Here is a 15171-nt window from a genome sequence, read left to right on the forward strand (position 1 = left end):
AGACTATATTAGAAGTTACTTTGGTCAGCCCAAGGCTATAATAGAAGTCACTTACCCAAAGTATAACTTGGTATGACTGGAATTTTATATTGATGTGTGTGTGTGTAGTAGTAGTAGTAGTAGTAGTAGTAATGTTATGAGATTATATAAAAAGTAAAGACTCCCTTTGGCCATGAATGACCATGGGATTGCAACTAGTAAGTTACCCTCCAAGGAACTTGTGTGGACAAGGTTGTTTATGGAAGACCAGCAGTCACCCATACTTACCAGCCACCAATGTTGTCCAAGGGAAAGGCCAAGGCTGATAGAGCTTGGAACCAGTGACGTTGCAACTCATTTCTACAGCTGAGTGAACTGGAGCAACGTGAAATAAAGTTTCTTGCTGAAGAACACAACACACAGCCTGGTCTGGGAATCGAACTCGCTACCTCATGATTGTGATCCTGATGCTCTAACCACTGAGCCATGCGCTTTCATATGAGATTATGTAATATAGCGAATAATGCCTTGCAAGGCCCAAATTACATCAGTTCAAAGTTTTGAGGGAAATATTAAGTATTCTCAGTGATACAGCCTATTTATAATGTTTGTGTTTTATTGTTTTATTACAGGTGTTCAGTGTTTTTGATTGATACTGAAACTGAAGAGTTGGTCGCCAAAGTATTTGATGGGATTACCACTGATAACAACGAGGTGAGAGCTTTATCAATGCATATCAATACATTATTTACTTCTTTAGTGATGATAACACAACTAGAAACTTCCTTATTGACATCACCTTCTTTCTTGGTTCTTTGTAACAAGGACATCCAGCCTTAAAAAAACAGTTTCTCCAAGAAATGGACTATCCCATTCCATCTCATGCAAACGAGGAAAAAATGTGTTTATGCATGTGTGTGCAATAGTATTTAGAATGAGTACCATCTGGCTTTAAATATGGTTTGGTGATGCTTTTGGGAGATCTGTAATTCATTGATTTGTTTATGGGCACCTTAAGCAACCGCCTTTTACTATAGCTGCAGGCCAACAAAAGCCTTCTGAGTGGACTTGCTCAATCAAAACTGAAAGAAGCCTGTCGTGTATGTATATATACATGTGTGTGTGTCTGTGTTTGCCCCCCATCTCCCATCACCACCATCATTCTTGACAACCAATGTTGGTGTGTTTACATCCCTGTAACTTAGCAGTTTGGCAAAAGAGACCAATAGAATAAGTACTAGGCTTACAAAGAATAAGTCCTGGGGGTTGATTTCTTTGACTAAAAATCCTTTAAGGTGGTGCTCCAGCATGACCGCAGTCAAATGACTGAAACAAGTAAAAGAGTAAGGCATAAAAGACTTTCACCAACTCAATATTTTATAGTTGCAAGACAGTGAGCTGGCACAATTGCTAACGCCCCAAACAAAATGCTTAGCGGCATTTCTTCCGTCTTTACGTTCTGAGTTCACATTCCACCGAGGTCGACTTTGCCTTTTATTCTTTCAGGGTCAATAAAATAAATGTCAGTTGAGTACTGAAATTTTGGGCTTTATGCCAAAATTTGAAATCAATATTTTATAGTCCATTTTGTCTGTCAATTGATGCAAAACATTACTGTTAATGTAGCCTCTGGTTATGTCATTATTCTTGAACCTACACCTGCTTATGTTAAAATAAATCTTGTTGCTATCATCATCATCATCATCATCATTATCATTGCCACTGCCTTCATCATCGTAATCATCTTTACTTTTTTCTTTTTGCTATTGCAACAGCTGTACTACTTCTTTGGTTTCTATTAACAATACCGGATTTTTTTTTGATTTTTCGTATATTTCAGGCAATTTTTGTACTAACAATACATTTCTGTTTCATTTCTAGCCACAATCAGAGATTCGATTCCCACGGTCACATGGTATTGCTGGTCATGTAGCAACTAAAGGTAAATAATTCTTCACTTATAGTAGTTAAATGCTCTGAGGAAATTACATTTGGTTTTAAAATCAATATTGTGTGTTCTGTAGGTAAATATCATTATATGTATAATAATATATGCCATAAGTTTTTTTTTTTTTATATATTTTGTGTGTGTATACACTTGTTCATCTAACATATATATATGTACATGTGTGTGTGTCTCCCTCTCCCAGTCTCTCTCGCCCTGTCTCTCTTTCTCTCTTTAGACCATTAATTCTTAGAGTTCCCCAAATTTTACCAGAGAAGAATATTAGTTTTTACTCGTATTTTTTTCATGCATATATATTAATTCATTTTTCTCTATTGTGTATATCCAAATGTGTGTGTGTGTGTGTGTATTTATATATATATATATAAATATGAATGCACACACATATATATGTGTCTGAGTATAATAAAAATTGAAGATTGGAGTATGTGATATTACTTTTATTTCAGCTATGAAATAAATGTAATATCACAAGCTCCAATCTTCAGTTCTTATTTTCCAGACTCTATGATGGAAATGGAATCTTGGGATTTTCTGTTTATTTAAAATAACAGTATCATAGGTGAAATAGCCCTTTTGCAATTTTCAGATAGCTGTTGTCCATAGAAGTTCTTCTCAAGATAAACACACCTGGATTATCTAATCCCAACTGACTCACTAAATATATGTTTATATACATACACAATGAAGGCACATGGCTCAGGGGTTAGAGCATTGGGCTCACAATCATGAGGTAATGAGTTCAATTCTCAGATGAGGCTATGCATTCTTGAGCAAGACACTTTATTTCACATTGCTCCAGTTGACTCATCTGTAGAAATGAGTTGCAGCTTGTACCAAGCTGTATTGGCCTTTGCCTTTTTCTTGGATAACATCGTTGGCATGGAGAGGGGAGGCTGGTATGCATGGGCGACTGCTGGTCTTCCGTAAACAACTTTGCCTGAACATGTGCCTCAGAAGATAACTTTCTAGGTGCAATCCCATGGTCATTAAAGACTGAAGGGGGTCTTTACCCTTTACCCTATACATACACACCCTTATATATATAGGTGCAAGTGAGGCTGTCTGGTAAGTTTACTTTCCAACCACATGGTTGCAGGTTCAGTCCCACAATGTAGTACTTTGAGCAGGTGTCTTCTACTGTAGCCTTGGGTCAAACAAATCCTCTGTGAGTGGACTTAATAGACAGAACTGAAAGAAGTCCATGATATAGGTGGTGCCCCAACATGGCCACAGTCTAACGACTGAAACAAGTAAAAGATAAAAGATGCATATGTATGTGTGTGTGTGTGTGTGTGCATGCGGGAAGGGAGCACATATTTGTATGGCTGGAAGGAAGGGACACACAATGCAGGGCTTGGAGAAAGGAACACATGTTTTAGGACTTGGAGGAGGGATACCCCTTGTAGGACTGGGGAAAGGGAAACACAGTGTAAAACTGGCCTAAAGTGCTAAGTATATTCTGGCATTGAAGTGTTCATGGTTTTATCATGAGAATTTGATCAAAGACTTTACAATTAAAAAAAAAGTAAGAGAAAACTTTTCAAATATGAATAAAGTGGAAGTATACAATAATAAGCATTATTTTCCGTTTTTGTTTCATTTTGAATACTAAAAATTTATTCTATGGTTTATCATTGTTTACATTTTGAATTACATACACATGGGGAGGGCCACCAAAATCTTTTAAGTGCTTAAGGTCTCTATGGCTCTTAATCCACCCCTGATAAAGGGTGACAATTAAGAATGTTGGATAACAATTAAGAATGTTGGGTAACAATTAAGAATGTTGAAGATTATTTAGGGTGTGTGGTCTGTATAAAGTGAATGCAGTTGTGCTTGGATGAAAGAATAAAGAAGTGGATAGTGATAAAAACTATGAATAAATAACTAAGATTCCTGAACAGTTATTGTTATTCCATTCCTTTTGTAGTTCTTAAATTGGTTTCCTACTTCAGGATTAAGTTCCTTATGTTTTTAATCATCACCAACAGATGAAATATATTATATGTTGCTTGTGTATAAGTATGTGAGTGTGAGTGTGATTGTGAGTGAGGATATGCGGTTAAGACAAGATGAAAGTGGATATATGTGGCATGTGTGTTTATATATGTATACTTGGCAAAGATTGCATATGTTTATGTGTGTATCCTTATTAAAATGTATGCATGCTTAGAGGGATAAATAGGTAGAGAGAGAGAGAGAGAGAGAGACAGAAAGACAAGAGCTGTGTGAGTTGTGTATGCAAGAGAGACAGAAAGAGAAAGAGGAAGGAGAAAGAAAGTAAATAAATAGAACTATAGAGTTGTTGCTAATACATCAATCGTAATGAAACTTTATCTTCAACAGGAGAACTGCTGAATATTCGGGATGCATATTCTCACCCACTCTTTTATCGGGTGATCGATGAAAATACTGGCTTTAGGACACGGTAAGTAACATGCTGACCAATAACATTTTCAAAGGATTTTCTCATTAATCTAACTATATTAAAATCTTACAGAAATAAACCATCCAAATCTTTTTATCTGAATTCAAATTGCCTGCAAGAGAAATCTGTTTACTAAATTCTTTATGAAACTCTGTTCTTCAGTGTTAAATTACTTGCTATATTTTTCTTTGTGTGGTTAAGAAATTCACTTCCAAATCACGTGATTTTGGATTCCTTCCCACTGCATGCCACCATAGGCAAGCACAAGATTGTGTGTTCATTTATATTTGTGGTTGTCCAAAATTCAATGGACTTCAAGCAATGACATTGTTGTCAATTCCTCTGTGAACCAATCTCCAGTTGGAATTGTGTCTTTATAGAAATGTGTAATAAGAGATCCTTTACTTGCAAAGCAAATAAGGATTAGTGACAGGAAGGTCATCCAATTGTAAGATAATGCCATTCTCATCTCTTTAGTCAGACCATGCAATCAGTTTCTTTATTGCAATAGAATTTGGAAACACAAGCAGTTTCTCTAAATCCATTTGCTTCTTCCACCTTTAGCACCATTCAGAACTTTTGAGTGTTAGCTTTCCTTTTCTTACATTTCAGCATTATTCTTTCTCACCCTCCTCATGGAAAACAACAAGGTGTGAGTTTGTGTTGACTCTTATCAGACTGATGATGTTACATAGTTGTTTTAGTAAGGTAAAGTTACCTTCTTGGATCATACCTTCTCATAAGGCATATATATTCTGCATTTGGACAGGATGCTGATTTGTTGTAAGATTACTCATTTTTGCCAGCTGAGTGGACTGGAGCAATGTGAAATGAAGTGTTTTGCTTAAGAACACAACGCGTCGCTCGGTCCAGGAATTGAAACCACAATCTTATGATCATGAGTCCAATACCCTAACCACTACGTCACATGCCTCCACAGTTGTTTTAGTGCATCAGCTGGAATATTTAAGACTTGTTTACATCACTAGGCATACTCTAGATTCGTGGTTCTCAACCATTTCTTATTTTTGATTCTTATCTTATTTGGATGAACCCTTCATAACCATTCGATGTTTAAAGAAATCCTATTATATTTTTATAATTAAATATTAGGAATACATTAAAAAAATTGTTAAAATGTTGCGAACCACTGCTCTATATGAAAGATGACTATTTATATGCTATTAGAATATTCTATGGCAATGATTCTTCTCACAAATAACCATACTGTCCAGCCCCACTATGTTAACCTAGGGTTAACATGGACTGGATCATCTGGCTTGGCAAAGTGTAACTCCACTGTTGCAGTCATGAAGCACATGTATGTGTTTTATATAAAATTGATACTTTCTTTTCATTCAACCATCACCCATTCTTTTCCACTTTTAGCCAAAATAATTAGCTGTCAATAGCTGACATCAATTCTACAAAGTTCTATTGATGATTGCTGCTTTAGGAAAATGCTTTATCATCATCATCATTTTAATATCCATTTAACCATATTGTAATGAGTTGAACAGGTCTATCTTGTTGTATATCACAAATTCATCATCAGCATTTGTCATTTCACTATTGAGACTGAACATCAAGATATCTCTTCACATGTTGTTTTTTTTTCAATTTACAATTACCCACAGGTACCTTTCATTGTCAGCACATGGCTATATTTTCATCCACCACTCATCATCCATTTTGCATCATGTGACCATATCAGTGCTCTATTTATTCTTACACGTTTGATGACTGGAAACTAAGGTTTAGCACTCCTGCTATTTTAATATTTTTCTCATTTGGAAAGGATTAGCTTAATAGGTGTGTTTGTTAGTAAATAAATTATTTTTTTTAAATGTTGCTGAATCTTTTAAAATTATTTTCCTTTTACTTTTTGATTTTGATGTATAATGAAAAGATTATGAGGAATTGGAAATGTTATTTTGTATATATATATATGTGAATTCTTTCAAGCAAGTATATAAAGGAATTAAATATATATAAAAAATGAAATGTTGTAAAGTACATTTAATAAGAACAGCTGGAAAAAAATATACAGTTTTTCTGAAGAGGAAATCTTATTTCAATTTCAACATTTTATTTTTTAATTTAATTTCAGAAATATTCTTTGCTTTCCAATTCAAGATGAAAAAGGTAATTACAAACCATTGTTCCCCTCAACACTCTCAATATTGATAGATTTTTCTGCGTAATAATTTCCCAACTCCTACACTTAATCCATCACATAGTTCAACACTACCACTTAGCCCTTGGATGCTTTTAACGGAATTCACTCTGTTGAAAATATTTGCGTTAGGTCTCCCATATGAAGATAGCTATGTAAATTGTTCTGGAAAGTCTCCACTTTGCATCATGGAAAAATACCATATTGACATGCAAAAAAAAATATATATATATACATGTTCTATAAAGGAAATGAAACTGCATCTAGATGCAGTCACCCAAATTGATAAATATTGAGAAATTTGTCAAAGTTGCTGGCAAGATAAATATATTAAGATGACAAAGTAATAGTAGCATGACAGTAAATTGGCGCTCTGTCAGTTACAACGATGAGGGTTCCAGTTGATTCAATCTACAGAATAACCCGCTTGTGAAATTAACATGCAAGTGGCTGAGTACTCCACAGACAGGCGTACCCTTAATGTAGTTCTCAGGGAGATTCAGCATGACACAAGATATGACAAGGCTGACCCTTTAAAATAGAGGTCTTACTCATTTTTGCCAGTTGAGTGAACTGAAGCAACGTGAAATAAAGTGTCTTGCTTAAGGATACAAATGCCCTAACCACTAAGCTATATGCTTTCAGTATAACAGTAACATCTGATGAAAGCAATTGACAGTAAACGTCTGTGATTCAGAAGGTTGCAGCCAATTGCTTTCATTAATCAAATAAATTGTTGTTGAACTATATATAACAGATAATATGTAGCCTACTAATATTTACTTTAATATTTACAATTTGTTGATTATTATATTAAGCATCCAGCTATAAATACTTGCCTATTCAAGCAAATACTTTTAACTCTACCAGATCTAAAACTATGTAAAAAATAGTTAATAATAGGCACAGACCGTTCGTGTAATAAGAAGTTTGCTTTCCAGTCACATGGTTCTGGATTCAGTCCCAACACATGGCATTATGGGTGTCTTCTACTATAGCCCTGGGCAACCACGGCCTTGTTAGTTGATTTGGTTGATGGAAACTGAAAGAAACCTGTCACGTGTGTTTGTGTGTGTGCAAGTGTCTTTGTGTTTGTTTCCCACCACTGCTTGACAACTAGTGTTGATTTGTTTACATCCCTGTAACTTAGTGCTTTGGCAAAAAGAGACTGATAGAATAAGTACAAAACTGAAATATAAGTACTGGAGTTGATTTGTTGACTAAACCCATCAAAACTAAAACAAGTAAAAGATAAATAGAAACATTATTATTTTCTAAATCTCTCAAAGAGAGATATTCAGTAACAGTTCTTTAAAGTAAAGGCTATTTTCCAACATAATGTGGCTGTCCTGTAAAGGACAATTGTTACTGTTGTTTAGCCCCAGGAAACATCGTTTCCAGATGGCTATACCACATAATATCTGTGTCCATATATTTTCGAACAGAGGAGCTCAGCACCCCCATCCAGCACAATACAACATCTGTGGATAGGTCACAGACAAGTGTCATATACCCAGCTGGAAACGATGTTTCCTGGGACTAAACAACAGTAACAATCGTCCCTTCCAGGACAGCCACATTATTGTTGGCAAATAGTCTTTACTTCAAGTAAAAGATAATAAAAATGAAGATTATGCAGACTCATGGGATAATAATGTTAAATTCTAAGGAGTAAAGTTTATTGGCCCTACCCTTAAAGGTGAACTAGCCTATAAGTTTAAGCAAGTACTAAGTGAAGTGAAACTTAGGACTAAAGTAGTTGAAAGGACAAGCTGATCCATCAGATCACAGATATAAGCAAGACATTCTTTTTCCATGAGACCACATCTACACAAAATTAGTTGAAAGGACAAGCTGACCCATTAGATTGCAGATAAAAAAAAACATTCCCTTTCAATAAGACCGCATCTACAAACTTAATGTACTGCACAGCATGCAAAATGAATCCAAAATGAATCCAAAATAAATTTTTTTTTTTTTTTTAAATTGATAAAAAATGTCTTTTTGAATATTTCTACTACTTTTTATTTTTATCCTTTTTGATATATGTTTGCAAAGAATATTATAAAGGATTGCAAGTTCGTTGTTTATCCATGTTCAGTGGCAGCTGTTCTCTTATATTCTATAGGTTGTGTGATTGGAGTGGCCCAGTTATGTAACAAGAAAACAGGCCCTTGTTTTACTGCATTTGATGAGGCTATCGCTTCAGCTTTTGCTGTCTACTGTTGTATAAGTATTAGTCATGTGAGTTACAGCTTCATTTTTATTATTCTTAAACTTTTTCTTCTTCCTTTACAACTAAAAATATCTAATTAGAGATACCTAATTAGCCTCAATATCCACTTAGAAAACTCTATAATCACAATCATTTAAATATAATTATCACCATAAATATAAGTTATGATATATTCTTGCTGTTGTTGTTGTTTCTTTGTGAGTCAGTCCTTGAATATAATTTACTGTTTGTACCATTAATATACCTAAACCCCACAGTAGCTCACTGATAAAATCCTGATGTTCCTATATATAAAACCTACGTTCAAATTATGCCTCATTTATACTTAAATAATGAAAATTAATTTAGGGATACACCAAGCTCGTTGTAATGCTCATGAGGACCATTCTTTTATTTGTAATATGAATGGTCATCATGAGAATTTACATCATTATTTCTGGCTCCCCCTCCATTTCATTTGATCCCAGTAGTTCATTGATAAGTACATTGTGAGCCATTTGATGCAAGCTCAAGACCACCCTGCCTGGAAAAGCTGAACCAACAGAGGTGCCATCTCCTAGAAACAGAACAGGATTGCAGGGAGCACAAAGAAAACATGAACTGTGCAAATTCAAAATCAATTTGTTGTCTTCAGTCCCAGCAGACCATGAGTCCCCAACCTGCGACAGAGACTTCCATGTGTGCATCAGACTGATCAGCTGCAACCAGTCACACTGTGACCCATCTTTTTCCTCCAATTGATGTCTTTGGTTGACAATAACTGATGCACTAACATAACACATTGTGAACCTAATATTACCTCATTTTGTTTTACACTTGGAACAAATTCTTTTCCATCTTAATCACTTCATCACCTCCAAATCCATCCCCTTCTCATATTCAAAATAGATTCAAATTATCATTCAATATACTAAACAGTTTTTCCTCCAATTTGCAAGCACTTGCAAACTCTGATCCAACCTTGCTTTAAATCAGATGTCATATGTATACACTGTCTTATCTGCCCCAGTTTTGTACCAGCTGAAGTAAATATCCACTATCACTCATGGAATCAATAATAGAGGCCGCCATGCAAATTTCATGGAATCTGATAGGTTTGTTAGATTCTTCATGTAAATATTTCCAACTCAGTTTGAGGTTTCATCACCATAATAGAATGAAAATTGTGCTTTTGACAGTTACACCAACATTTCCACTACGTCTTCCTATCAAATTCATAAACATTCAGCTAATTCTTCTGGTCCTTCGACAATTACCATTGGTGCAGCTTAGTTGCCTGATAAACAACTGTTATCATGGGGTTAAACAAAGTGCTTAACACTTAGAGTGTACAAGCTAGCAGCTCTAGAAAACTGGAGCTACAAGATTTAATCGTTATCATCATCATCATTGTTTAATATCCGCTTCCCATGCTGGCATGGGTATATAAACAGATGTCTATAATGCCTTCTACTTAAGTATACATATCATACCATCCTTCATTTCTTCCTAACATTCTGTGCATAGATGTCATCCACATGCAGTCCTAGACATCTCACTCAAAACTTGCACCAACTTGAACATAGAGAGATCTTATAAATGTCTTCCATTGAGGAGATGCTAGGTTTGAGTCCATTGGCTGTACAAAGACAATCACTAAAACGTATCAAGGAAGCAATCTTTTATTCACTCATCCATTTCTTGTGGATAAAATACAGCTAAAACCATACACTGATGATCTATTTTGAAGATTTTTTTGGACATGCATCTGATCATCGACCCCAGTTCTTGAATTAGATTTGTAAATCTACCACTTGCTAGACTGATTATGCCTAATTAAAAAAACATGTATTTATCATCATCATCATTATCATCATCTTCATCATCATCATCATGAATACACTATAAATATTCTTAGTAAATATATCCTAGTTGAATCACAAAGCTCAGTTACTTGATAAATTACACCGAAATATGCATCACCTTGAAATTCACTGAACTCAACCTATAATAAAAAAAATATATATTTTAAAAGTCTCTAAAAATAAATGAAAAATCTATAAAGTTAATACAGGAACATATTTTTTTTTATTTTATTTATTTATTATTTTTTTTTTTTTTGCAGTTTTTCAGTTACATCTCAGCAAATGTTTATTTTCGTGCACAGTCAGATTTCATAAAACGTAGTTTAGAAATAGAATATTTCTCATTACCTTGTTTAAAAATAAAAAAATAAAAAGTTTGTTTTTGTTGGGGTTTTTTTTTTTTTTTCTTTTAAAATATAAAAGTTTTTCGATATTCCAAACATAAAAAGTATTAGGAAATATTGTTTGAATTCAAGCCACTTATAAATTTACACTCATAGTAGTTTCAGTACATTTATATACATTTGTTCTACATGTTTCTCATTTTCATTTTTTTCTATATGTTCTACAAAAAAGCAACAACATTTTTTTTTTCTTTATGGAAAAGCTTTTAGCTTTCATTCTTTTTATTTCTTTCTGCACATAAGTGAAAAGTGACTATATCTCTCCTCACTTAAACCATTGAATTCTAACAACACACATCTTTCATTAACTCCATGTAGCAATGATATGGAGAGTAAAAATGCTCTGTCAAATCTACACGTGGGTGTGTGTATATATATATATATATATATATATATATATATATATATATATATATATATATATATATATACACACACATATACATGTATACATATACATATATATATATATATATGTATGTATACATATATGTATATATATATATATATACACATGTATATGTTTAGATATGTGTGTGTGTGTGTGCATTGTATATATATGTGTGTGTGTGTGTGTGTGTGTGTGTTTGTGTGTGTGTATGTATGTCTATATGTATATTGACACAGGCATGGCTCTGAGGTTAAGAAGCTCACTATGTAACCATATGGTTTCAGGTTCAATCCCACTGTGCAACACTATCTGCTATATAGTCCCAGGCCAACTAATGCCTTGTGAGTGAATTTGGTTGATAGAGACTGTGTGGAAGTCCATCGTGTGTACATGATTCCTTACAAGTAATATTTTGTCAGTGATATCAAAAAGGCCTGAGTTTGCTCCTGATTCCCTGAGACAAACTTCCTAAATTATGGGCCCCACCTGCAAGGTCATGCACTGTTAGTCTTGATATGAGATCACCATGTCATGCACATGTAGTTATGATGCATATGTCTGGTGTACCTTTATCAGACAGGAAGTCATGTCCCTTAGTGGCTGATGATATGTGCATTTCTGATTTAAAATCTCAAGACCAGCTTACTAATGACTAAGTTAATTTACTAAATTCTTCATTTTATTTTCAAATAAACACTGTATGTTTCAACAGAAATATGAAAAGCAAAGAGTTAAAATAATGGTGCTAGATCTGTTAAAACAGTGGTTGTAAACCAGGATTCATATGACCCTTGGAGATCTATATAAGATTTTGCTATTAAAATTCATGTGCAATAAATTGGTTATGTTTCTACAGTACACAAAATATTTTAACAATTTTTAAAATACAATTTCTAATAATATTTAATTATAAAAATATAACAGAGCTTTTTTAAACATCGAATGGCTGTGAGGGTCCTTCCAAATTAAATGGGAATCAAAAATGGTCCATAAGTAAAGAATAGTTGAGGACCACTAGTCAAGAGTATGCCTGGTGATGTAATCTAATCTTAAATGTCCTGCTGGTGCACTAAAACAATTATGTAACATCCTCACTCTGATAAGAATGAACACCAGCTTGCACAATAAATTAGTTATACTGCTACTAAACACAAAATATTTTAACAATTTTTTTTCATATAATTCTTAATAATATTTAATTTTAAAAATATAATAGGATTTTTTAAATATTGAATTGGTCATCATCATCATCATCGTCAACGATATCACCATCAATCATCATCATCACCATCATCATCATCATCATCATCATCATCATCACCACTGTCCTAACTACTATCACCACTACCACGATCACCATCTAAACATCTCTGTCATTTCCCTTTCATATTACGAAAGGGAATTTTCCTCACATTCAATAAAAGATGGGCTACTGCAAATAATCTGCTCAATACCACAGATTTGCAACCAGTTGAGCATGTCCCTTAGTGACTGATGATATGTGCATCTCTGATCATGAGCAGAAGTTTTGGGGGAGCATCATAGCCATGTGTTGAGAGGAATTCTTTGGGGTTTGGATAATTCACCTCTGGAAACATGGGTGTTTTGTTCAACATCCTTAAACAACCCTTATTAAGGGACCTCTTTGAGTGGGATGGGCTACTCGACCTAAAGAAAATTCTAACTGGGCCCCACCTGCAAGGTCATGCACTGTTAATCTTGATATTCTTGTGATGCCTGGTGTACCCTTATCAGACAGGAAATCATGATGGGTATATTGGGGTTCGTATATTTGCACCCCAGTGTCACTTTGGTGGCATGCACTGCTCTCTCACTCAATAATAATAATAATAATTATTATTATTATTATTATTATTATTATTATTATTATTACCTCCACCTTAGCAAAGGTGGAGATATTGTTTTCAGTCATGTTTGTTTGTTGGTTTTTCTGTGGACAAGATATCTCAAGAGCCACCGGATGGATTCAGATGAAACTTTCAGGGATGTTTGGCCTCGTGACTGACACAAACCGATTAGATTTTGGGATCGATCTGGTACTGGACAAGGGTTCCAGATTATTTTCCGTGTCTTTCTTTTTTACTTAATTTTTGAGAGCAGTTAGGTTCATTTTTAGTATTCTTGTTTGTGAGAGCAGTCAAGTTTATTTAAGATATTATCATTTTAAAAATCATCTCTGGCTAATCGTTGAGAGGACGTTGGCAGAGGTTTGTACTCTCTGAATGCTCTTGTTATTATTATTATTATTATTATTATTATTATTATTATCATTATTATTGATTTGACTCAGGTTCAGTCTTATTCCTGGTAGGATTTATGCAAGCAGTGAGTTACAACCTGTAAACTTAGGTATCCACAAGCTTCCAATTGTCTTTCAAGTGCTTAGAACCCTCCTAATAATCTTTCCTGTCCTGAAGAGGCAAATTTTCTGTAGAAGCTCTATTATCATTTTCATTATCAAGGCAGCTAACTAGCCGAATCTTTCACACACTCATGTCAAAATCAACAGGAGTGATCATCATCATCATTATCATGATCCATGTCTTAGCTCCATTCTGCAGCTTAGAAAGGCAACACTTTCCTCAACATATGAACTGTTCCAAGTATTAATGCCAATTGAATACTTCCTGTGAAGTTTGATGTTTGGTATTTGTAGCTTCTGATGCCAAAATATTTGCTCTCTTTGAGATGGCCCCCCCAAGTGCACCGACCACAATAGGTACTGCCACACTCACTTTTGAGACTCTATGGATTCTTTTCACTTCCAGTCTTAGATCTTGGTACTTCCTAACTTTCTTGTTCTCTGTCTTCACAATATACTGCTCTTCAAGAATAGCTACCTCGATGAAGGTCCATTCTTTAGACTTCATCAGTAGGTATTCATTATTATTGTTGTTGTTGTTGTTGTTGTTGTTGTTGTTGTTGTTGGTAGTAGTAGTAGTAGTAGTGGTGGTGGTGTTATATCTCACTTCTTACATTTTAAAAATTATTTCATGCAATTAAGGGTAATTACAAGTTTTATTACATATATACCAATGAAATCAGATGTGATTTTTCTAAGTGGTTATTGAGGCTAAGAATCGATACCTTAGCATACATAATGCTTTGGGGTTTTTTTTTTTTTTAATCACTTCAGTTTGTTGTGTTGAAACTGTCCATATTCTAGATACATTTTATACTTTAAAAGCTCTTTCTAGAAATTGGGTAAAAATGAAAAAATATCTAAAACTAATTAATGATCCCTGTTAACAATTTTATGTATACAGATATACAGTTATTCTGATGGTAAGTTCATCATATATATATGTATTTATATATATATACATACAGATATAGATATATATATGTGCACGTATATACACATATATATATATACATATATAAACACATACACATGTATACATATTCCTCTATGCATGGCTCAATGATTAAGAAGTTTGTTTCAAGGATTCCAAGTAATCAACAGACAAACTTGAGACTACACTATTATGAAACAAATTATTTAATCAATCAGCCATGCCTGCCTGAATATATATATATATATATATATATATATATATATATATATATATATATATATGTGTGTGTGTGTGTGTGCATATGGGTGTATGTGTATAAATATATATGTGTGTGTGTGTATTCTCATTATTATTGTTATTGTTATTATTACTGTTATATATATGTGTATGTATTTATATTTATAATTTTTCATGTTTCATTTTT

General features: G+C 33.9%; 1 protein-coding gene across 2 annotated transcripts in view; it reads left to right on the plus strand.

Moving 5' to 3' along the window:
* LOC106877721 (cGMP-dependent 3',5'-cyclic phosphodiesterase) overlaps window positions 1-15171 on the plus strand; it is a 436212-nt gene that overhangs the window by 386832 nt on the left and 34209 nt on the right. For both annotated transcript variants that reach the window (XM_089361766.1, XM_089361765.1), the window contains 5 exons: window positions 612-693; window positions 1861-1921; window positions 4295-4376; window positions 6487-6521; window positions 8681-8796. In XM_089361766.1, the coding sequence (XP_089217892.1) occupies window positions 612-693; window positions 1861-1921; window positions 4295-4376; window positions 6487-6521; window positions 8681-8796 (376 nt within the window). The remainder of the gene's footprint in view (window positions 1-611; window positions 694-1860; window positions 1922-4294; window positions 4377-6486; window positions 6522-8680; window positions 8797-15171) is intronic.

Source organism: Octopus bimaculoides, chromosome 13 (assembly GCF_046866305.1).
Source record: "Octopus bimaculoides isolate indiv1 chromosome 13, ASM4686630v1, whole genome shotgun sequence".
Lineage (NCBI taxonomy): Eukaryota > Metazoa > Mollusca > Cephalopoda > Octopoda > Octopodidae > Octopus > Octopus bimaculoides.